The 25,702-nt window shown below is 41.4% G+C and overlaps 2 protein-coding genes across 2 annotated transcripts in view; one reads left to right on the top strand and one right to left on the bottom strand.

The window, feature by feature from the left end:
* Nucleotides 1-1,596: 1,596 nt before the first annotated feature.
* On the top strand, nt 1,597-6,250 carry samd11 (sterile alpha motif domain containing 11). The gene is made up of 5 exons (XM_037684905.1): nt 1,597-1,660; nt 1,985-2,063; nt 2,168-2,937; nt 3,728-3,861; nt 4,994-6,250. The coding sequence occupies exons 1-5, from the start codon at nt 1,633-1,635 to the stop codon at nt 5,252-5,254; spliced, it is 1,272 nt and encodes a 423-aa protein (XP_037540833.1). The 5' UTR covers nt 1,597-1,632; the 3' UTR covers nt 5,255-6,250.
* Nucleotides 6,251-8,047: 1,797 nt separating this feature from the next.
* Nucleotides 8,048-25,702, bottom strand: part of noc2l (NOC2-like nucleolar associated transcriptional repressor) — a 32,226-nt gene continuing 14,571 nt past the window's right edge. Inside the window, exons 6-18 of the mRNA XM_037684904.1 lie at nt 25,554-25,632; nt 25,277-25,387; nt 25,064-25,177; nt 24,793-24,981; nt 24,120-24,259; nt 20,990-21,101; nt 18,028-18,141; nt 16,359-16,460; nt 15,907-16,050; nt 11,697-11,810; nt 11,359-11,494; nt 9,594-9,695; nt 8,048-8,221 (exon numbers count right to left, since the gene is read on the bottom strand). Coding sequence (XP_037540832.1) covers nt 8,085-8,221; nt 9,594-9,695; nt 11,359-11,494; nt 11,697-11,810; nt 15,907-16,050; nt 16,359-16,460; nt 18,028-18,141; nt 20,990-21,101; nt 24,120-24,259; nt 24,793-24,981; nt 25,064-25,177; nt 25,277-25,387; nt 25,554-25,632 — 1,594 coding nt within the window. The 3' untranslated portion in view covers nt 8,048-8,084. The remainder of the gene's footprint in view (nt 8,222-9,593; nt 9,696-11,358; nt 11,495-11,696; nt 11,811-15,906; nt 16,051-16,358; nt 16,461-18,027; nt 18,142-20,989; nt 21,102-24,119; nt 24,260-24,792; nt 24,982-25,063; nt 25,178-25,276; nt 25,388-25,553; nt 25,633-25,702) is intronic.

The following is a 25,702-nucleotide window of genomic DNA, read 5'->3' on the forward strand; positions in this document are numbered from 1 at the left end:
CTGCCACTGGAGTGCGAGGCACCGCCGGAGAGAGCGGTTATACGATTAGTATTAACATTTCAGAGGCAATCGATGGACACACACACACACAACTAACTCTACCACCTTGTCCCCCCCTCCCCCCAACCTCCATCCTCTCTCCCTTCTCTTGTACATATGCCCTCTTCTCGTTCCTCGTCATTTACAGAGGCAGGAGACTTGCAGGCGCTGGCAAATTTGAACACTGTCTCAAAACAATATTTGCGGTTTCACGCGTCCCAGTGTTGGGTTTGACTTTGTTGTTTTCCTCAGCTTGTTTCTCTTGTATGCTTTTGTTCCGTGGCAGTCACACGCAGCTGAGCGCTGTTCGGTGTGATAGCAGCTGAAGTAAGGAAGGACCCAAAAAAAAAAAACAAAGTGAGGAGAAGAAGTGTGTGTGTGTGTGTATATATATATATATATATATATATATATATATATATATATATATATGTGTATATATATATATATATATATATATATATATATATATATGTATATGTGTGAGTGTGTGTGTGTGTATGTGTTGGGAAAAGGCTCTGAGACAGCTGTGGACCGCTTCATGATAAACTCCTGGGTCAAAATTTCACACATTTTGACGTCTACAGAGTCAAGGTGAGCGTTAAAATCTCATCAAGCAAAAAGATTTACATCAAACTGAGAAAAACAAGTAGACAATGATTAGTTTAAAAACAAGGGGAGAAAGTGAAGGGAAAATGCAAAAATAGGATGTAGAGACTAGAAAAATACATAAAAAGGTAAAGGAAGAAAGCATAGGAATAAAAATTAAACCAGTGAACAAGGGATATATATTTTTAGGTCACAGAGATTTATAGAATTGGGAGTAAAATGGAGTTAAGACAGAAAGAGTGGGAGAAAGGTGAGAGGCACCTTTCCCCATCAAAGAGGACAAAAGACGAGGCCAATAATGGAGAGGCCTTTTCAGAAGCAGAGGTTGCAGGATGCTTCATCTTTTCAGAGATTGAGAGGGAGGGAGACAGAGAGGGGAGCTACAAAAAGGGAGAAAAAAGAGGAGGGATGAGTGTTAATTAGAAGGTCCTTCAGCCCGTGGCCCCGGTCAAGACGCAGGGGCCGCCCCAGCTGTCGGAGCATGACACACTGGCATTGTGCATTCAGCCCTCATTATGTGTGTGGGTCTGAATATGTGTGTGTGTATGTGTGTGTGTGACTACAGGGTAAGGAAAGGCTGCAGTCCAGGGTACAGTAATGGCCAGCGGCGCTTGCTGCGGCGTGACAAGACTGATGAGGCACTGAGGCGACATTGGGGCCTCTGGAGTGCCACAGATAAAAATACACCGCATACACTGGTGTGGCAGCAGAAACACACTCGCACACACACATGCACACACACACACACACACAGAGAAAAAGAGCTGAATTGTGCTGAGAACAGAAACTCTGCTAGGACAAAACTATTTTATCCGTGTACGGTAATTCTGTTTCTGTTAAATTTCCTGTCTGAAGCCAGGTTTAAATGGATGTGTTGTTTGCATTTGTCTCCTCAGAGAATTGTCCCATCCTCCACCCCTCCTGTCCCCTCCGACCGCTCCACATATCGCCTTAGGACCTCACCTGCGACCTCCATTCCTGGGCATGCCCTCCGCTCTTTGCCAGGCCCCTGGTGAGTAGTCGGTAATGCTGAGAGATACACAAGTACTATGTCTGTAGTAATACATCTATGCCAGCACAATAAAACTTCCTATGGTTCTGTTTCTTCATTTTAAAAGCAAAGTGGTCAAATAAGTTTTATGAAGTAGAAAATAAGGTGCTCTTCTCCAAAATATTAAATTGAAGCCAAAGTTGTGTCCAGTGTAAACACTTAGTCTACAAACTACTTGGTTGAGTATTCATACTTTCCAACATGTGTTTTAGATGTAGTGACATACTTTTAAAGTTGTGTTCATTTATTAATGTGTTCCTGTTGTTCCTGTTGTTCCTTTACCAGGTTATGGTTTCCTTCAGCCAGCTCAGGCTGAAATTTTTGCTCGACAGCAAGAACTTTTAAGGAAGCAGAATCTGGCCAGGTGTGTGTATAACCCCTCCCACATTACATGGGTTTATTGTCACCTAAATAACTTTTCAGTCTTGTTTTTTTACATTCAAGTTCTTGTGTGTTTCACTGCCTCAGACTTGAGATATCAGCAGAGCTGCTAAGACAGAAGGAGTTGGAGAATCTCCAGCAGCAGCAGCAGCGTTTGCTGGGCTCTGACCCACTGGGAGCTCTGCCTCCTGGTCTGCCCCCTGACCACCCTGCCCTGCGGAGTCTCCACGACATCCCAGAGGGACATCCTCTCCGCGAGGAGCTAGTCCGTCGCACAAACGCAATGCTTGTGCTTCGCCATGGTTCTGCCACGCCCCTTTTAACCGTCAACCAGCAGCAGCAGCAACAACAACCAGTTGCATCCTCCACACCCAAAGATCCACAGGCACAGAGCTCCACCGCCAGGCCACAGTACAAAAAGGTTCATTGCAGGGAACCCCAAACACCGCTACGTGTAGGGGATTATAGAGGAAGAAGAGACGACACAGAAAGAGAGGGAGACATGGAGGTGCATGATGAGGAGATGAAGGACTCGGACAGCGAGACAGAGATGTGCGAAGAGAGGCGAGCACAGCCCAAAAGTAAGCCCAGAGACGGAGAGCTGAACAGGAGCAAAGAAACTGGAAACAAGAGGGGAGAGGAGAGTGCCCAGGAGGCCGGAGAGAGCTCGGGCAGACTGAGTGCACCGTGTAGTTCAACAGATACCGAGTCACCCAGTCGGCACATTTTCACACCTGGACTGGGCAAAGCCGATCTCAAATATCACCTGCCTCCAGGGTTCATTCCACCGCTGCACGCTCTTCACGCCCAAACGCTGCCCTTCGGATTCCCCTACGCCAGTCCTTACTTTCATGCCGGTGAGCAATAGACGCACACACAAAGCTTAGCAGTGACATGTGAAACCCATTAGCATCACCACATGTGTGTGCGCCTTTAGTGTGGAGACCTTTACTTGTTAGGGGCCCTGCCTCTGACCCCAGCGTGACCCACAGGCACACCACCAGCAGCCACGAGGGCTAAGTGGGGAGGTGGTTGTTAGTTCACGCATGCGCACACACACATGTATCAACACGTGGACTCACAGCAGCAATTAAATTTACTAGGCTTTATGTGAGCATAAAAAGCTCAAGTTGTGCAGCTGAAGAACAGAAGACTGAAATCCAGAGGGGTGAACTAAATTATTTAGTTTACATAATGAATAGTTTCAACAATTTAAGGAGCAAAATGTCCAAATACAAACTCAGAAAGACGTTCAGAAAGCCTGGACAACTATTGATCAAGACCACTAAGATTACAAGGTCTGGCTCCTCAGAAGTGAAACATATAAAGAATGTAGGGTTAGTTTAAGTTTTGGACAGCGCTGTATGGTTCTGCTTTCCTCCTCACTGGTTCAGTGACTGGCATTTCTTAACGTCTTTCAAATAGAACGATCACTAAAACCACTCAGACCTATTGATCCCTTCGATTCATGTGTATGGATTAATGTACTCCGACCTCATTGACTTAAAAGTCCATCTTGCTCATCGTATCATTAAGCGTTCTTTTCAAACCTGCTAAAGCTTAAGAATGAGTTTTCAACAAATAAAAGTACTTTATCCTCAGTCTATGTATTATTGACATCATTTTTACCTGCTGCTGCATTTTCAGGTGCTTTGGGAGGCCTTTTTATGGATGGGGAGGACTCTGCCACATCCAACCCTGTGGAAGACATCAGCAAGTGGAGTGTGGAGGATGTGTGTGGCTTCATAAGCAGCCTGGCTGGATGTGCTGAATATGCACAGGTGAGAGCACAGGAAGAGGGAAGACGGAGAGAGAAGGGGATGGAGGCCAGAGGCAGGCGAACTGTTAATTATAGGAGTGCCAAAGATGTAAAATATACTCAAATATAATAGTATTTTCAAGGTAAAGGCAGAGGCTCTTGAGCTGTTTGTGCTGATGCACGATTCAGTTGTTTGTGGGCTTTGTTTGAATGAAAGTGAGTTAAAGGTGTGTGTATACGTACAGCTCGTGTAAACCAAACGTGTGTATCTTCCAAAATCCACTATCCATTAAACAAAATATTCACCTGAAGGGTTGATTTAAAAAAAATATATTATAATTCTCTCTTGACAATATAGATGTTTAAATAGTGCCTCAAACTTGGAGTAAAGTCATTCTTTACTAATGTTTCTCCAATGTGAGACAACAAAGTTCATGTTTCACACTAAAGTTATTTTTAAAAACTTTGATAACTTGTCTGAAATTGTTAATTGACACAAATCCTGGGTCGATCTTTTTTTTTTACTACTTTTAAATGAAATGTTACTGAAGGCAACAAGACCGTGTCGTTTACATCCCTTACACCTGGTCGACCTGGGAACAGATTTGTCTACAGCCAGAAATTAAATGAAATTCTTTCAATTTGATGTTTAAACCCCCCATCATACCACTCCTCCTGGCTATCTGGATCACCATCAGTTACAATACTCATGGGTATGAAAGTTTGGAATAGAGATTTGTTGTGCGCGAGTGAGTTTGTAGATTGTGTGCGTGCGTGTCGGGGCTGTGGCTGAAGCGGCTGTGTCTCTGCCAGGTGTTTCGGGAGCAGGCCATTGACGGAGACACATTGCCGCTGCTCACTGAGGAGCATCTGCTCAACACCATGGGACTAAAGCTGGGGCCTGCACTCAAGATCCGCTCACAGGTACACACATCGCAGACCTGTGTGTGTTGGAATGGAGCGTTTAAGTGTTTGGATGTTTGGGAATATTTATTAGCTCAGCGTAGCGTAGCTAACTCCCCTAAACTAGCCTGCCCCCGCAAACTGCTGCCTCGCCTTCTCTCTCTGAACTCCAGTTTTTTTAAAAGAAATAAACCCATCACGCAAAGCTCAGCAGGCTGTTCTGACGGTGATGTGGCCTCTTGTCTCCTCAGGTGGCGCGGCGCGTCGGCAGGCTTTTCTACATGACAGGTTTCCCATTGGCGTTCCCATTTCCACCTTCTGCTATCCTGCGCCCCCCAGATCGGGATCGAGACCCCCTGACCACACCTCTGTCCCTGCTTCACCGACCCACCTCCGCCAGCAATAGCTCGTCTCCATACAGTGGCCCCACCCCAGGGTGCTCCTCCCCCAAACAGGAAAACGGTACCAGCTCTGTGGTGGTGGGCAGATATGAGGCTAAAACTCCTTCGTAGGACTGCACGGGGTGGAGGGAAAGATCTGTATGAGGAGGGTCAAAACTGGTCTGATCCTCAAGCTACATTTACCAAACTCTCCATTGAGACATTTCAACTTCAGTTCATGGGAAATTCTACGACCGAAATCAGAGACTACTGGGCAGCCTCTGCAGCGGCTGAAGACGAGCAGAATCCAAAGAATCTGGGTTGGAAGGGAGAAACGTAAAGTGACAGAGGAACGGAGAGAGGGAGGGAAATGGAGACAGCTGGTCACAGACAGCCTGCCAAGAAAAAGAAGCAGAGCCTCGCCACAAATGCGACATTTTTGAAAATCAGACAGACGCTAGCGGAAACTCTTCCTTCCTTCCTGAGCAGAAGGAAGCTCTCAGTCACTTTCTTTCTCTTGTATCCATCTTACCTCAAGCCCTGCAGAGGCCAGGAAGAAAATGTCTCCCTTTTCTCTCCCTCCCTTCCTTCCTTGACTATTTGCAGAAGCCAAACGACAGCGTGGCATCTTTTTTTTGTATAAAGGTTGGAGTTGAAACACGCTAAAGAGCACTGGATTTGACCAGTTTCCTCTATTATCACTGCAACTATGCATTCCACTGTCCTGATACCAAAGAAGATACTGGATGTGTGGAATTGGAACCATGATTCATAATGTGTCTGATATTTTTGTGTTAATGGTCTCAGAAAACTAAACTGGTCCAGGGAAAGACAGAGGTAGAGCCTCGTACAGTTGACTCTGTTTGGGGTGGTGTAGGTTTGATGACAATGCTCAAAACTATCATAAAAGGAGACATTTGTCATCGTACACTTGTGTTGACTACTGTCAGAGGTAGGATGAACATGCAGAATTGTACAGAATCGCGCTTAAGATGAAAATATTCTGGTTACATACGTGGTACTTTCACTTTTTGTTAAATGTAGTTGCACGAATAAGAATTTCTTTACAGAAAAATGTGACTTGCTGAACTTTGGTGGTACTTTTTTCCCGAATTTTCTTAAAAAAAAGGTAGAAAAAATGTGTAATACAAAAAAAGCTCAAATCTCAAATGCTACTCAAGCATACAAATATGAGGACAAAATTATTTATAGGACTTTTGATGTAGTAGATAAAGCAGATTATGTTATGTATTAGCCCTTAAGATGGATTCCAAAGATACTTTAACTTTGTTTTCTCTTGGTTGCAGGGAAAAGAAAAGGCACAAAAGCTCTTAATGCAGATGTTTTGAATCTCTTATGCATTTTTTTTTTAAACTTTGCAAGCAATGAATTAAAATGCTCTCTAGATTTCCCTTCTAAAGTTTTGTTTTCATCCTATTTTTCTATTCACCACACAGGTGAAATAAATCCTAAAGAATATTCTTGTCTCTCTCCTTTCATCAGATGTGCAGAAACCCGTTTTTCTTCTCAGGTGTTTGTGGTTTTGCAAAAGTGTGTGTTTATGTGTGTGTGACCCAGGAGGAACACAGTTTAGGTCAACACCAGCTGTTGGGAGTGTGAGGTTCAGCCGCAGGCCAAGGCCTTCCTGCCTCCTGTGGGGGCAAACCTGACCCTCCTGATACACCCACACACACACACACGTTTCAGCCCTCACTCACCTCCCTTCAAAGCACTCCACTGCAAACTCTGAGGGGACTTGCATTTGCTTCAGGCGAGCTTCAACGTCGACATTTTCGAAATTCAACCAAAACTACCAGAGAGGAAGTGTGACAAAATAAAGTTGCTTAAAATCTAATTTCACATTTTTGTTATTTGAAAAACCATTGCATTCACTTTGTGTTGTGCCCCAGTGGGTAGTACGTAAAAGTATTAGCAGTGTTTTTAGGCTTTATCACAATGCACAATATTTATCTTTTAATATTTGCTTTAAATCACAGTACGAACTATGAATTCAACCTTGATGCATAAAATGCACTTGTGTGATGATTTAAATACCCACTTCTAAGTTGTTTTTTTTTAATTTGCATAAAAAAATTAAAGAGGAAAAAGTTTTTAAACCAGACAGTTGCACTCATAAGTGGTTAGGTCTTCCTGTAGAAACCTTTCAAAACAAAGTGTAAATTTTCTGTGCAATTATGCTTATACCAAACTATAGTGGCCATCTAGTCTTTAAGAAATCTCACAATGCATGACACACAGAATATATCAGAGATTGCCCATCACAGTGATTGTCCCTCTCCCCCCCCCCCCCCCCCAAAAAAAAATCCCTAGCTTAGTGGTGAATTCTGGCAAAGTTGCAGAGAAGTCAAGAAAGAAGACATTTAGTGTAGGAAAGCTGCATCTTAGCGTGTGAAGACAGAGACTGAAAGACAGTGGTGTGGGCAGGGGTGGGTGAGGATTTGGCACAGAAACAGACCAGCCTGTGTTGCAGCTCGACCACCTGGGCAGAGTCTTGGCACAGCTTCAGACAACACCCTGCCAGCCAGGCACAGCTCTGCTGCCTGGGGGCTCAACAACCCGCCTCTCCATACCCATCCTCTGGCCTGGCTCAGCCCAGTCAGGCTCGCACATCCCACTAAAATGCTCCTTCTTTCAAAGCCTGAGGGTAACCTCAGGTGTGCACGTGTGCAGAGGACACAAATTCCTTCTTTTCAGGTCCACTTGTGCACTAGTCTACATGTCCCACACTGCAATGAATAAGAAGCATTAAAAAAAAGGTGCAGTGACACGGAGGATTCGCGAAAAGTTTTGTTTAACAGTTTCAAAGCTCCATGAAATTACACCCATCATCTCATTTGTACTGTACATATGAAGCAATACAAAATTTAAAATGACAGAGCAAAACATCACAAACAAAAACCTGCAAATATAAACGTTAACAAGGACATGAACTGTAGCGACCCTAATCGTCGTCAGACAGCTGCAGGTCTTCAACCACGTCCTCCTCTCCCTCTGCCAGCTTTATTAGAGCTGCAGAGGACAACGGCTGAGGAGCCTTGGAGGCCGTCTCATCATCTTCATCCTCATCATCTTCATCACCTAGAATACAAACAGGACACTTTAATACAGACAACCTCGTAGGAATACCTTAAACCAGTAAATGCTTGATATGAACACATCAAAAAGCTATTTTTGAAGATTTTTAGAAATGATGTTATGTGAAAATAAAGATCAACTTGTTGACAATATTACCTCCACGTTATTAAGCCTTGTACTTTTTACAAATATATTATTGTCTGTATGGAAGATTTTTAATACCTACAAAAAGCAATGTGAACTTTACTTTTGAAGAAAACATTATTCAATTTCAATTCAGTTTATTTATATAGCGCCAAATCACAACAAAGTTGTCTCAGGGCACTTTACAGAAACATTCACATACATAAAAGCCAATTAGTAAAGTTCTCTATCTAAGGAATCCAGCAGACAAGTTGAATCTTGGCTTCGTTGCAGTCTCCCCTCCTGAGTGAGCACAGTCGCAACAGTGGAAAGAAAAAACTCCCTTTTAAAAGGAAGAAACTTCCAGCAGAACCAGGCTCAGGACAAGTGGCCATCTGCTTTGACCGGCTGGTTTGAGAGGACAGAACATTATAAACAAAATACAGTCTAAAATTTTTCATTTTAGACTCCAAGCAACATTTTTTTTATATTTATTGTCACAGTAAGGCTGCAGCAGTAAAACTGGACCTCTAAAATCAAAATAACTTTTTACAGAAACTGAACTGAAATGTAAATTTTAAAAAAATCACTCCATTTACAAACATTTAATGCTAAATCAAAGTTATTTAAATTATTTAATAATATTTGTTAGTTTTATTTATTATGAGATCAGAAACCTTTAAAAAAGTGTAAAAAAGCTTTTAAAACAAAATTTAACTTTACCAACCGTTACAAACTATCTGCTTTTTTTGCTTGAAACACCATTAAAATACTTAAAATTCATATTACTATCAAACTACCAAACAAATACCGTATTTCCAGGCGTATAAGTCACAGTTTTTTTGCAGTTTGTCATAATTTGTCAGTCCTGCGACTTATATGCCGAAGTGACATATATATATATATATATATATTTTTTTTTCTTTCCATATTCATAATGCAATTTTTGGCTTTAACTTTCGAAGAACTGCAACAGCGAGTTCTCCCATGCCCGCTCGCTTCACTCCTCTGCTGCAGACAGAGGAACTCTGGAGAGCTCACCGCTCCGGCCATGATGGATGGATGGATAGCGCCACGCCGCCCAGCCGAAACGAAGCTACTCCGGAGCGACTTATACTTTGGAAAATACGGTACCTAAATCTTTAACACCAGCTGAGTTCGGTCTTAACGAAAAGTCTCCTGCTCACCAAACAAACACAAGAAAAGATAGCATGTCTAAAAACTGCTGGTTTACTTCTGATGTTTGACTGACCTGAGTCTCCTTCCTCTAGTGCTCCTTTGTCATTTGGATCTAATAGATCCTCGAAGTCGTCATCATCATCATCCTCATCATCCTCATCATCACTCTTCTTACCTGAGACAAAAAAAAAGTTAAAAACATCAAACCACACAGATTTTTGTCTTGAGTTTCTTTCCTCAGATATACTAAAGTTTGCACTGCTGCGTCGCTGACGTCTGAGGACTATGGAGACACAGATATGTGGGCCAGGTATCAGAGGCAGCTGGAAGTGTCTATTTCCTCCTGAGATGGAACTGAGAGTCGATTACAGGCGCCGCTGCCGCTGCTGCACAAACACCCATGACAGTTTACAACAGGCAATTTCAGACATCTTCTGCTCTCGGCCTAAATATAGCAAATGAAGGTAGCAGACAGGTTCCAGAGCTGCTGTGATGATGGCGGAGTCAGTGTGTGTGAGTGTGTGTGTGTGTGTGTGCGTGCATGGCGGAGAGAAGCTTGAAGTTTGTCTGAACTTGCGTTCTGCTATCCTCAGAAGTGTGCGTGTGTTTTCCAGCCAAACGGACAACTGGGGTCCACGAGCTTTGAAGTTGAGACGTGATGAGAGGCTGATGGCGTGATGGAGAGAGGTAAAGCACAGCTACTTCCTGTGTGTGTAAAACTGCTCGCACACACACAGAGGGATAAACAACGGCTGTTAAAGCATCAGGTACTTCTCCCATCTGAATTTAGGACAACAAACGTGCTCCTTGCACTCTTTGTAGCTCACATGGTGAAAGCAGATTTCAGTAGTGCCTCTGAGGTTGCCCCCAAATGACCTGGATGAGTTATTACCGCCACACACTGACACCACAAACACACACATCAATCTAAATCATCAGCCCCTTCGTCCCCCCCCCCAATGTGAGACCACAAACAGCTTTGGTGAGCTGCCCAAAAGTTTTTGGCTCTTCTCGACCGGACGATGAGGTGGTAGCTGTGTGTTATTGTCAAGATGTGTTTGTGTGTGTGAGGACACGCAGAGGAAGCTCACAGAACCAGAAAGACGAAGAAGAAATTACGTTTTTTTTTTTAAATACAGAGAAGTGGGAGCGGCCACCTTTGGCTGTTCCAGTGGGCTGGTTTGAATTAGGAACTCCCGCTGGGATCCAAGCCTGTACTTCCTGTTTGAGGGAGTTTCAGCTGGTGTGTGTGTGTGTGTGTGCGGATGAAAGACGAACTAAGAGAGGAGGAGGAGGAGGGTGGGGGAGTCGCTTGCCGGCAGCGGCGCATCCGTTTGTGGGGACTCTCCCTACAATGAAGTCCAGATGTGTTCAAAAAAAAAAAAAAAAGCCGCCTTCTCTTTCCTCTGTGACCTTGCTGAGGTTTTTTTTTTTCCCCAGCTTGGAGCACGTCCGAGTGAAAAACTGTGAAGGAGTGGCAGCAGCTGTCTGTGACCCGTGGACGACCCCGGGCGAACGAATCACGCTGGGGTTAAAGAATGAGGCCGACCGTTTCTGGTGGGCAGCGAACCAAAACGTCTGATAAGCTGACATTTTCTCTTTAATTTAGTTTAGGATTTAATTTTCATTTCCACAGAAGCAGCCTGTGTGGGCGCTTTTGGTAACTGCACAGCAGGTCCACCTGAGCCACCTCTTTGTAGCTATAATTTTTTTTTTCGGTGAGTCGGTTTGCCCTGCTGTGTCAGTATACAGCCCCCTGGAGGCCAAACTGGGCAAATCTGCTGCCCTTGTTCACAAACTTCAAAGTTGCAGTAAAAGCTTGATGCGACTTCACTTACTTTTGATTTTGAGTCCCGTGTCGTCGTCATCCGAGTCACTGTCGGAGTCAAACAGACCCTTAAACTCCTTCTTGTCCTCCTCTTTCTTCTCTTGGAACTTCTTCCGTTTGATCTCCGGGAGGTTCAGATCCTCCATCTTTGCAAACCAACACACATGAGCCAAGTTACTTTAATGGTTTCAGTGACGATCATAACTGTCCTGCCAGTGAAATGTTCTACTATACAGCACGGTCGTTTTGTGATTAATGTAAAATGGGTCGACATTCACAGAAGAGAAAGCCAGAAGCGATTCTTAACAACTGAGGCAACGGTAGTTAGGCTTTCAGCTGGATAATTACCCTTTCTTTGCCAGAAATCTCCAGCTGGATCTCCTTCTCCCGCAGCTTCTTCCACTGGCTGTGGTATCTGGTGAGGGGAGTCCCCTCCTGCTGGATCTTCTTCTCCCAGGCCGTCTGACAGAAAACACAGATGGAAAATGTGAGCAGAGGTGTAAACGAGTATCAACTTGACGGGATATCAAGAGTTTTACAGAATGTGTTAAACCTTTCAGCAAGTCCCAAAATAATCTGAATTAATGTTCCTTTCAAAAACATCTTTATAGAAACTGGAAGCAGACAAAAATATGACGAGTAAAAAAATACAGAAGACAAGCAGGTTGAAGAAGGCTGAATAGATATGTTCTGATTCTTCAAAAGGCCTGTGTGGATGATATTGATTAGGACCAATAACATTATTTACCAATGAATAAAAAAGAACAAACAGACTGAAGCTTCCTGAGCCTGTTAACATCATAATCTGCTGTGCAACTAGCAGCGCATTCAGTGTTGAATTACTTTTAAAAAGCAAAAAATGCAACTGGGATTAAACATGTGAGCTCAGTTTGGGTGACATGTAAGTGGGGGCGTGGAGGGAAGAAGGTCTGTGGCCTTCCCACAGCAGCAGCAGAGCTGTCCATGCTCCTTCGCCTGCGGTGACACCTCTACTGCTGCCATAACGCCAAGGACGGGACGCCACGGCGACAGCTTCTACTTAGCGGAGTTTGAGGCGACAGGTGCTGGCGCGGTGCCATTTAACTGTTGTGAGCCTGTGCACACATGGAGCGTGCACAAAGGCCATCTTACATTTTATCCTCAAAGGCTCTTGAATATTAATCAGTGAAAAAATTGAAGCCAAGTTACATAAAAACATGCAGGTGTATGTGGACAGGTAGCATAATTAGAGATCAAGAGATTACCTCTGACAACACACGCACGCACAAAGATCCTCATTAAAGCCCAATTTGCAGTCGATTGTCTGCTTGGCCATCCGTTAGACCACAAGGTCTGCGTGGCGTAAATTAAGCCATCTATATCTGCCTGTGAGGGTCTGCCAGGTCCCTCTGCTGGGACCAGCATGCAGTCCAGATTTATGTGACCGTGAATACTGAACACTAAGGAAAGCAGTGGGGAGTCGTCTGTAAGCAGGTTACTTTTTACAAACACCTGTGTGACTGATCACAACTCATGGTGGCGCAATAACTGCTAATATTACTATGAGCTGCCTAAACATAAAGCAGATACATTAAAACTGTTATATTTCTGTAAAAAGGTCATTCCTGTAGGACTTTGACTAATGTGATTCCTGCATTTTTTTTCTCAGTAGCAACACCTACTGTTTAGGAGGATGTTGTACAGCTTGAGAGCTTTTTTTTTTACAGCTTGAGCTCTGGGATGTACAACTCCACACTATGCTGACATCACAACTGAAGCGCTCAGCGATGTGATCAGAGTGCAGTCTGGCCTTTAGCCAAACTCACCGACTAAACCTGCAGCCCCTTCCCTAACAGGACGAGCACCGAAACATGAAAATGACTGTCAACGGTTTATATTAATTAGCTTGAAGTTCAAGCAAATGAACCCACTCCTGTTTCACCGTTAGTGAAAACTGTTGGTTTAACTTTTAAATCTTCTGAACAAAGTTTTATTTACGTATATTATCATTCTCATGATAGTTCAACACTAATACAGTGGGTGGATAATGGGTCAGGTGCAGATGATGATAAATAAATGTAATTATAAATAATTTAACTGCACTGTATCTTAGCCCTGTTGCTGAACTTGTTTTCTTCTTGGTGCCTTGACACAACTCCGATTACTCTTTTGTCTTAGTAATTAAACTGAGTTCTAAACATGAAATAAAACCACCTGAAGATGCCTTCAGCTTGTCTGAAATGCTGCGGCCCAACTTCTAACAAACACCCCCCAGATGTGAGCATATCACCTCTGTTTTATTTTCTCACCATTTGCTTCCAGTCTTTTTTACAATTCATTTTAAATGTTTATTGTTCACTTTTAAAGCTCTTAATGGTTTCATCCACCCCACCTCATTTCAAAGTTTCTTTATTTGTCATTCACACCACATGTGCTACATGTGGTGGAACAAAATTGTGTACGCAGGGTCCCAGCTACATTCAACAAAAGTATAAAATGTAAAAGAAAAACAGTAATAAGATCCAAGATATGGACTAAGAAATACGTTAAACTAAAAATACTCTAAGCACTAGTAGAATAAAAACAATACACCGAACAACAGCAGCACGAACATGAGTCTGTGAGAGCAGGTGAGGACGAATGAACACAGCAACATGAAACAGATCAGCAATAAATCAGATCAATTTAGCTGATCTAGTAGCTTTTTGTGAATATGAAAGGACCTTAAGATCAACTAATACAGCGTTACTGTTTGTCCCAAAATCCAAAAATACATGTTGGGGTGACTTTAGGACTTGTGCTCCATCACTGATCTGGGCCTTTTAAAATCTAATCTGAATTTTTTGTTTTAATTCTGGCAGGTCTGAAATATCTGGTGACACTTCAGCATTTTTGTATTTTTTTGTTTTTATCGATTGTTTTTAACTTTTGTACTGTGAAGCACTTTATGCATCTTTTGACTGTGTACTGTAAATGTCTATAAATAAATAATGACTGACTTGATAGATTCAACAACTAAATTAATACTTTTATGGTAAACTATAAGTTGCAAATTGCAGTTGGTAGAGCTGTCACCTCTCGGCGAGGTTTGTTGGATGAAATCCTGGCTGTGGACCTTTCCGGGTGGAGTTTGCATGTTCTCTCCGTGCATGCTGGGTTTTCTCCGGGTACTCCGGTTTCCTCCCACGACCAAAAACATGCATGTTAGGCTGATTGGTAACTCTAAAACGTCCCTAAGTGAGAGTGAGAGAGTGAATGGTTGTTTGTCTCCATGTGTCCCTGTAATGGACTCACGACCTGTCCAGGGTGTCCCCCGCCTCTCGCGTAGTGACTGCTGGGTGTGGGCACCAGTGACCCCCGCAACCCAGACAGGAAGCAGCAGGTAAACAAAGTGGATGGTAAACTACTGATTGCTTATCTTTAAAGTCTGGAAAATGTTAATATAGCGTGTACACCCTTCAAAACTTGAAAAGTGCAACCACATGCAGTGTATGCTGCATCAGGACACGAACAGTTGCTCCTCTTTAGTAACATCATTAAGAGCTTAAACAAAGAAACACAAAAACTGTAAGCAAATAAGTGACATTGCAACACAAATACTGTGACAATACTTCAACAGAATAGTATTCTGGTCCTTTAATGTGCGAGTCTGTGTGTCATTTGAACGACAACAAGCCTCTTCAGAAAATTAACCTCTGAAGTAACACGTGTTACCGTTATCAGTTTGTCTGAACTCTTTTTAAATGTGCCACATAGGTGAAACAGATGGCTGGTGGTTACCCATGTTGTTACTGAGAGAATAAAAACAGTAACTCTGTTGTGATTGACACTGGGGAATCATAGTAAATATGAGATTTGTAATCTATGTTGGAGCCAACGATACAAAAGTGACTCCTGTATTCATTAAGCAGAGAGTTAAATCAAGATTACATCAAATGAAAGCTACTTTCAGCCAAAAGGTAGAAAACATTCAGTCTTCATCAATCTGTGGTCAGTGAAAGCAACACTAAACTTTAGTTTTCTTAAACATTATATTTAAAATGTCTGTGTAAACCAGTTATCATTGGGGGGGAAGAAGCAGAAAATTTGTTTTCTACAAGTTTAAACGTTTTGAGCAGGCAGTGCTAAACTTGTTCGGGTTTCTTTGTTCAACATTAGCATGCTTCATCATCAACTCAAGAAAAACCTGATCATTTATTTCGCCCGAGGAAACATCTCTATCAAACGGCAAACAAAGGTTATTTTACCACATCAACTAAGTTTTTACACAGCCGGTCTTTTTTATATTCTGTATTGCTCTAAAACGTATAAATTTCTGTTTTAATGATCTAATCCTAAAAAACCTGGTGTTCAAGATTATTTTAAAAGTTGCTGCATCAACAACTGCTACAAAATGCGTTTGGACACGTTTTAATTTTCTTTGGCTCGTCTGTTAAAGTAAACGCTTCCTTTTTTTTTAAAACAAATAAGTTTTAAACTTTAAGCTTTACATAAACATAGATTAAAAAAATTAAGGAGCCAAACAAACAACAAAGAAGAAATAACAGCCATTGTCCCTCCCACCATCTCTCACACTCACCACCGCAGCAGAATCAGCCACTCCAAACGCAGCTTTCTGTCTCCGTCCTTCGATAAAGCTGCTGTTCTCCTGTATCTTCTCCAACAGCTGGCGCACCGGCTTCGAGTAATTGGCCACTTTGCATACCTTCAGGAAAGCCTTCAGCTGCAGGGACATTGAGAAGAAGCAAACGTTAAAAAAAAAAAAAAAAAAAAAAAAAAAAAAAAAAAATAACAGAACCTGAAAACAGAGATGATCCAGTTTCCTCATTAGACACATTCAGGTGGACAGTTTTTGTTTGTCGCACCCCCCACCCCCCACGAGGACAGCAGATTCAGGCTCACAGATCCAGCACATGAACTTTGTTACAGATGTTTTCTGCCAGCGTTTCCTCTCACTGAATCTGTTTGGTCCTTATGCTCTGCATTTGTCCCAGGTGAGTCAGTAGACGAGCAGAGGTAAGAATGTTTCACCTGGATAATGGTGGGCAAGGCGAGCTCGGGGAAGCCGATGGAGTTGGCCTGAGTGTGAAAGTATTCCAGGATCAAGTCGTACAGCTGATCGATCAGCCCATCCTAAAGTGAACAGAGAAACAAAGTCAACACTTCACTGAGACGATAACAGTCGGAGGAGAGAGGCATTAATCAAAAGGACAATTTTTAAACTGGATTGGTTCATCTGGTGCGCATTCTTCCTTTATTTTGTAACAGTCTTTAAATGCACCATGGTAAAGCACCTCTTTGCCAGCCTTCAAAGTATTAAAAGTAAACCTTTTTTTTCTTCTTCCCAGAAATACATTCGTTTTTTGCCGCTTCATAACATAAAGGCTGAGGTTTACCTCGCATGCACCAGCTGCATGTAAATAAACATCTAATAATTTTGTTGTAAATAATTAGATTTCCTGATAAGATTCTGATAGGCTTTCCAAGACGTCATTAGGAGTAACAGAATTGTTTTGTATAGTGAATATCTGTTCACAGTTCAGTGTTAGGTCATGTTGCCCTCCAAGTCATACGGCCTTCCAGTTGACTAGACTGGTGGCGTCGTTATCTCTTACTGATGAGCTTTGTTCAAATTATCACCGACAGTCTGAGGTCGGACCGATTCTACCATTTCAGTCCGTCTCATTTCTGGGATGTTCTATTGACATTTATTTTGTAATAAATTGTTATAACTCAACAAGTTGTGTCTTTCCGTTTCCCTTATCTCCCACCCACAACAAGTTTAATGGTTACGATAATAAAGTTGTTTTCATGCACAGATTTACAATAAAATGACTGAACAATTGAACACATTTAACAGTAAATCAGGTTTTTTCATAAATATTTTGAACACGAAAGCAGTTTTTAAAATAAAGTCTTGTAAGAAAAAGTATTGCCCTGTGATATGAGGCACTTTAGATTTTTATGTGTGCAAAAAGTGCTAAAAAGCTAAAAATCCGGTTTATAGATACATTTGTTGTTCGAATGGGGTTCATTTGTGCAAGCGCCCCTGTCCAAAAACTTGTAGATGATTTGTAGATTTTCCAGTGACAAAGAGAGAAAACTTTCTAACTTGGTGCTCTGCTTGGGAGAAAACGTTTCATTTTTTATTTTATTTTAGTGTAAATCTAAAATCTTTTGATCTTTGTCCAGACCTCATCTTAACTTAGATCTCTGCTCGACTTCCAAAAGCAACATCTCTGTCCAATAAGTTTACATTTCAAAAACAGATCTATTAGTTGACATCAACTAGTCAGATAAAAAACAAGCTGAGTACACAAAACGTTTGACCAAAACACAAATCAGTTAAAATTATGTTTAGACTAAAAGGCACAAAATGGCAGCACAGTTCGACCAAGCAGGACTGTTGTGAGTTCATGTGGCAGCTGCTGAGGTGACAGCAGCGAGAACAGTCCCAGAGAGGGAAGTGCGCGGGGGATAATCCTGGAGAGCCGTGCTGCAATCCTCTTGGCTGCGCCACTGAGCCTGGCGACTCAGAGGCAGTTTTAGAGACCTGACGAGGGGCTGTCAGCGCTGCCCTCAATCCCCTTACGCACCAGCTAAGTGAAGCACTCATCTGATCAGCCGCTTTGTCTCAGAGCAACAAAGACAAAAACAGAACGCCGTCTACTCGTTCCCAGTTGGTCACAGTACTGCTCACCTTGTATGCTTTTTCCATCAGGTTGACTTTGTTCAGTTTCAGGATGACAGCAAAGTTTATGGGTTTCCTACTCATTCGGCCTGGTTTTTTGTTGAAGTCCACCTGCTGAAAGATCTTTGAAACGAACGCAGAAATCACAAACACTGAACTTTCAATAATGGGGAAAAAAAAACAGAGGAAGTTCATTAAAAAAAATAATTTAATGCTCAACAAATAAATAATAAGTTCCACAATTAATCAGCTTCTTAATTAATTTAAGGAGTAGCATTCCTTAATAGATTACGAGAAAGTAGGATAACGCGCTTGATCCGTCATCAATTGGTTTGGAAGTAGCTGAGAGTCGTTCACAACACATACTCCAAAGTTTAACTCAACATCTGTAAAACTTCTCAAAACTTTTGTGCTGACTAAGGCCAATTAGCTGTGGTGGCCATCTTTAATCCTGTTGACTACTGCATTTAATCAGTCGTAGAGGGACAATAAATACTTTGACAGTTTCATTGAAAATGGTCGAGCAGGTTATGAGACATTTTTCGAACAAACAGCATCGACTTAACAAGTAATGCCAAGGTTTTAAGCAAAAATGTTGCTCTACTGACTTTTTTTAAATTAATGTGCATGCATAAAATCAGGCTTCAGCAATATCATTGCTAGTTTTGGTCAGCATTCAACTCTATTGTTTTGGTCCCTTGAACTTGATTTTTATTGACTTTTATATACAAACATGTTTATAAATTAGTTTCATTAGTATTTTATGATGCGAGTAAAGAGAACATTGCAACGTTGCTGAACCTGAAGGACACACTGGACTATGTGTATTTCAATGAACCGGAAGTAGGCATGATACCATCAAGACCACAATGCATCACAAAATTCTGATTTGGCGCATTAAAATTAGGAACTGTAAAAATGACTGTAGTGTGTTGTGGTTAACATACGTGTTGAGGACAATGCTCAGCTACTACCCTGCAACATTTTTGTTCAAAATCTGCAACACTGGTTCAATAATAGCCATTTTAATGTTCGCTCAGGTCAGTTGGCTGTGCCACATTTGAACTGGACTGACTCTGAATCAGTCAGGTTAATCAGTTGTAAATACATGATTACTTTCTGAAAGTTTATTTAAAATACATGTAGTAGTGGTAGATGAAATACTGTATTATGCTAGAAAACAGACAGAGTTGATCCCTACAGTTTTTGTCACAAATCTTGTGTAATCAGTTACCACACAAAGTACAAGTCGTGGATCAGTCTCAGCTACTACCATGCTAAATTTTAATTTCTGTAAAAATGACTGATAGCCATTTTTGCAACCGCTTTGCTGTGGTGGCCATCTTGAATCAAATCAACACCAAAAGTTATTCAGTTGTAGATTTACATCCAAGGATTCCTTTCTGCAGGTTTCATCATAATCTATCCAGTGAGTAATGGAATATTTTGGTACGATACAGACAAACGAACACGTGCTCACACTAAGACACAGGCAGAAACATTATAGCTCCACATTCCCTGGTAATAAATTATTTGTAAATATTTATAACTTTGCATTTTACATACACCGTATATATATTAAATAAACATGAAGTCTAAATCTCCCTCAGCCTAACAGCGTTTCCTTTGCTTTATGTGGACTGTGTTTTGGCACTTGCCATTCAACACATCTCATTTAAAAACGGCAGTGTTACCCGGACAACACATTTTTTATCTCAAGTCTGTGAAAGTGCATTCTAGTCAATGTGTGGGCTATTTGTCTACAAGCTGCAGCTTTCACATCTGCCCACAGTGTGCAAGTGAAATTCTGCTCGGTGTATGTGTATTAAGCTATTTCTAACTCCGTGTGTGTGTCTGTGTGTGTGTGTGTGAGGTCGTTAATGTTCTGTGTGCGCACAGCAGAGCAACGCTCCTGGCCGATGAAGTCTGTACAAACATAGGATGTGGTGGCGGTCTGCGGGGGAGCCAGGGGGAAGTGGGAAGGCATGGGCCAACCCTGGTGCGATTGTACACACACACACACACACACACACACACACACACACACACACATACACACACACATGCGCACAGCTACTGAAGCAGGAAGCTCCAAATCATACACCCCCCTCAGAGATACGAGAACACACACAGGCGCAGACACACAGGAGGGAAGGGGAGGTGCGTTTGCTGCTCTAATTAAAACAGTAGCAGCAAACCTCAGCCTGCCTTTAACAAGAGAGGAGCAGTAAGGGAGAAAAAACACAGGAAGTGTTGTGCGTCACAAATAAACACAGCTTGCTGCTGGGGGGTTCGGGGAAGGGGCTCAGAGGGTGCATGTGTCGTGGCGGGGGGAAGAGAGCGGGCTCTAAGGCAGAAAGGATGTGGTCTGAACAACGTGTTAGGACCAGAGTGTAACCCACAACCGTGCCTTTGTCGCTTCGGTCAAACTGCTGCAAAAACACACACACACACACTCAGCAATGACCACTCCCCCGTGGGCCGAGCTTATTGCTGTCGCCAGCACGCTGCTCTCCTGCAAAAAACCCACAACAAAGCCTCAGTGCATGTGCTAACAGTCGCACACGTTCCTACGCAACCACGTGATTAGCACCTGACCCGGAGAGAATGTTGTCAGTTGGTGACCTGTGATTGGTCTGATAACAAAGGTGGCTCTGCACCTCGACGCGTTTCCTCCCGAGCTCCTTCGGTTGTAGCCGTTGAGAGCAAAGTGCATTTCACTCGCCACTGATGTTTTTCCACAGCAAACCACCGACGGAAGATTTCATCACATCTACCTTTTCATTGTTTCCATTGAGCCAAAGACAGCCCAACTGTTTATTCTCGTTCATTTTAAATAATTTCTTCAGGTTGTGTTTTGATGTAAACAACTTAAGCTTGGGCTGGTGGAAACTGCACTTCATTCTGTTCAATCTGCAAGGATGCTTTATGGATGTGGGTGGTGGTTTCTGGAGATGACATGGGCTCTTACCTCCAGGAGGAAAGGCAGAACAGGCACAAAGGTGTTGGTGCTGCTAGAGAGCAGGGTGAGGGCTCTGCAGCAGTGCATCCTCAGAGGGTAAAATTTTGCTGAAGGCACCAGCCTGGAAACAAAAATACCAGTAAATGTCTCCATCTGCTGGTAGTAAAATGCACATAATCTTTTTGAATAAACTTGTTTTTCTTTTGGCAGCTCCCTTCTGCTGCGAGATCGCCACAGCATGTGAACTTTTATCAAAGATTATTTTACGCCAAATGCTGCTCCTGACACAACCAAGGCTCGAACTCACAGCCTCAAATCACAAGACCACAACACCGAGCTACCACAGCCTCATAGTTTTTGAATAAACAACAGTATATAATTATTAGAATAACCATTTGACTTCAAAATCAAATATTTTAATTAAATATTGTTTCCATCCATTATCTTCTGCTTGTTCCGGAGTCGGGTCACGGGGGGCAGCAGCTTGAGCAAGCAGGGAGGCCCACACATTTCTTTCCCAAGCCTCTTCCAGCTCTTCTGGGAGGATTTCAAGGCGTTCCCAGGCCAAATGAGAGACTCTATTCTCTCCAGCGTGTCCTGGGTCTCCTCACAGGGAGCATCCTCATCAAATGCCTGAACCACCATAACTGAAAAATAATAGGTGCCTGCCGCACCTATTATTCTACACATCGGAAGAGTGTCTACATTTCCATCTCCGTTAATGCGGCCCGAACCACAGCGTCTACCCCAACAAAAGTTATATCAAAACGACTGGCTTGCCCCCGTGATGTGTGCTATTACTTTTATTGGCATTTCGAGTTACCATGACGACGTAATTTGCGAACAAAGACACAATATTTCACCAACTCCAGGAACTAGTTGGTGACTGCCCACTTATTATTCTACACCTGAAAGCATATCTTTTTCAACTGTAATGCGGCCCAAAACGCAACGTGGACCCCCACAAAAGTTACATCAAAACAACAGGCCCGGCTCCGGGAAGTGTGCATTTACTTTTATTGGCATTTGCAGTTACCATGGCGACATATTTTGCTAACCAAGATGCCAAATTTCCCATAGGAAATGAATAGGAGAAAACTCTTCACAGAAACTGAGTAACATATGGAGCCATTTTGGTTCAAGATGCAAGGAAGGCAGTGCATTATGCACTGCATGGAAGGCACCTATTATTACCCATTATCACCTATTATTATTATTAATTGGTAATATTAATAATAAATAATAATTATAAATTATTCATGTTATTAATTATCTATTTTAATATAATTAATTATTCATATTATTAAGTAATATTTAATATTAATACTAATTATTAGTGTGAATATTATTAATATTGATTAGTAATTATTAACATTTTTATAATTAATAAATTAATAATATATATATATATATATATAATTTATAACTATAGTAATAATATTAAGTTAGTATTTGTGATTAATACTAATAATCATTAATATTAATATTTATTATTAATAATAATTTTATATTAAATAGGCAGTCCCCGTCAAAGTTTCTCCAGGAACTTTCTAGTTTACGAATATTCATTGGCATTTATAAAGTTCATGAAACAACAAAATGACCCTCTACTTATCAATATTGTGTATTCTACAGTGAAAATACGACCTATTGTTGGTATCTTTCCTCTTTTTGTTTTTTACATTTGTACCCTGTCTCTCGCACAGTGATGCCTGGATATGGGCACCAATGACACACGAGACCTGAAACGGAAGAAGCGGGTAAAAACAATGGATGGATGGATGTTTGAAAGTCCAATATCCCATTTGTGAGTGAGTATTGCACCATCAGAAACAAAAGCATTCTGCCATTACAAAACTAAACATTGGTGAAGCGGTGAGACAATAATTAGTAACATAAGCTTCTAATAATGCCTAAAACCCTGCAGCTGTGAGCTTACAGTGGAATTTTGACTGCCTACAATTATGGTCGCCTACTACACGTTGATACAACTTTTTTCATTCAACCTTTATTTATACAGGTTAGTCTCAATGAGTCACGAGGACTCATTTTCAAGAGACTTGTTTTAGACAAACATAAAGTACAGACAGCAATTCAACAAAAAGCATTTAAAATCAAATTAGTTATAAAAACAGTCAAGTCAAAGGTGCCAAATAAAACGAGGTCAAATATTCAAAACACAAACATATTTGCATAGATTTTTCACTTGTTCCAGTTTAGTTCTGATTTAAAACTAGATACAATTAAACATGATCTGTACAAGCAGCCCCTGGCCAAAACGCAAACAAGTATTTGTAAAATAAGTTGCCAGTACTTTTCACTAGTTTGGTTTGTGGTCAAGTTAAGCAACACATTCTCTTTGATAACAAGGAAATTATAAAGAGTCATTTGTTCAAATTTAAGAATGCAAGGTAGCTAAAAGCTGTGGGATCAATCTAAAACACAGAGTTCAAGAAAAAGGGTCAAGTGGCTCCATCCTCCCCCAACCTGCTCCTCTCAAAAGAGACTATAGGAACAGGGTCTAGGAGGTGTGGTACTTTAAACCTATAATATCCGCAACAAAACATAACCTCAGATAATTGTGTCAAAGGAAGAAAGGAATCATATTTATCCTCTTAACATGAATCCATAAATTCTGTGAACTACAAAAACAGAATAAGCCAAAATGAGTTGTATTGGACAAAGACTGCAGACAAACTGATGAATAACATATCAATTACATTTTAATAATCGTCCAATAGTTTAAGAAAGCATATTACTGTAACTAAGATTTGTGCTGCACAGATAGTTTTAGTTTCTGCAATTCAGACAAATAAGTTTATGATTATAGTTTTTAACTTTCATAGCTTATTTTACCATCCATGCATAGTGTGTCATCATAAACTTCAGCAGGAAGACATTTTCACTTCATTTAGTCTGGGCTGACTGTAGGTGCTCAGAACCAGTAAGTATTATCTGGGCTGAGTAAATGAAGAGGAGAACTCTGGACCACAAATGGCACCAACAGCTGACAATTTTTATTGTCATAAACACAACGCTAACAACAACAAGCATTACGCATCTGAGCGTTTCTTGCAAGTTCTAAAAACTTTTAATTAAACTTTTTCTAAAACTGAAGGAAAAAACAACTTATACTTACTTTATGGTGCCAATTGTGACTTGGCAGAGCGGATAGATCAGAGGTTGAAGAACATCGCTGGGGTAGAGGGTGCTGAGGACTCGACACCACAGGTACAGACAGTGAATATACTGCCAGTTATACACAGATTGATACGTTTCCTGGGGGAGACAAAAATTATTTAAAAAAGGCTAACATGCTTGTACTAGAGGGGTAAATGCTTTTTTTGTAGTTATTTCTTCTTCTTCTTCTTCTTCTTCTTTTGGCTGTTCCCTTCATCAAGGATCACCACAGCGAACTAACTTGAACGAAGACTTGGCAATTGTTTTTATGCTGGATGACCTTCCTGATGCAACCACAGACCACTGAGCTACCACTCCGTGTGGAGCAGAGAGCTGCCATCTAGGGTGCCCGGGGGAGCAGATGGTAAAAGCTTAAACGTTTAAAATAACATTTGTTCCATCTTAAACAGAAGGTGCATATGTGCAGCCCCACAGCTTTATAGTTTTACAAGTACGTAGAGATTTTATTTCAACTGCAAAGAGTCTAATTTTCCTGGTATTTGCAGTTACGAGTTCAGTTCATTAACCCCATTCTGCGTAACTAAAGTTCCAGGTGCTTTTGGTGGAAATGCCATGGTTTTTGTGAATAATTTTAAAGTCTATATCTATGAGAACAGCAGCAGTGAACAAACCTTTTTCTTCATGGTCATGGCATTTCTGAGGTGAATGGCCAGCTGTCGAATGTAGATGAAGGCATGCTGATAGGAAACCTGTGTATCCAAGGAGTACATCTCTGTCAAAGTTCTCTGCATGAAGTTGATCATGGGAAGCGCATTGGGAGACGTGAACTTGCAGTTTTGCACATAGGAAATGTACATTTGCTGCAAGAAAATAAAATCAATGTCAAACAATAACATAATTTAAAATTTACCACCCCATGATTCAACGCATGCCTCCATTTACCTTCAAAATAGGATTGAGATACGCTTCCTGTTTGTGTCTGCAGATTTTGTTGAGGGCCAAAAAAGAAAGAACTCGACTCGTTTCCTCTCCTGTGCTCCAATGCTTCAGTAGTTGCTAAACACAAAACATAGACAAGTAAATATAACAAGGCGCAAATGTAAATAAAATATCATGTTAAATAAGTTTCCAGACACCTCGGTGTTTAAGCTTTACCTTGACGAGTTGACGACACTGCTTGGGTAGACAAAGGTAATAGGATATCAGCTGGTTGATGTGCTGCAGGACTGCAGTGATGACTGTTGATTCTGTTAGACAGGATAAGAGCTGCACAAGAGACCAGAAACAGAAAAAATAAAACTACAGATAAGTTTAACCAACACAAAGCTGGTAGAAGGACATTAGCAAATACATAATATTATTAAAAGTTATAGTCAATATTATTATACATCATGGTAAAATCAAATTAAAATGGCTAAGACATAAAACTAACCTGAACTACACCTGTGAGGTACATCTTTATGTCAGTCTGGTTTTTATGCCATTTTGGACTAGATGAAGGGAGCACCAGCCTGAGAACAAAAACAGGGAAAAATTAATCTAAAAAAGTTAAATCTGGTCCTCTGGACATTCAAAAAAAAA

The sequence above is a fragment of the Nematolebias whitei genome, chromosome 11, assembly GCF_014905685.2.
Source record: "Nematolebias whitei isolate Nwh7 chromosome 11, NemWhi1, whole genome shotgun sequence".
NCBI classification, from domain to species: domain Eukaryota; kingdom Metazoa; phylum Chordata; class Actinopteri; order Cyprinodontiformes; family Rivulidae; genus Nematolebias; species Nematolebias whitei.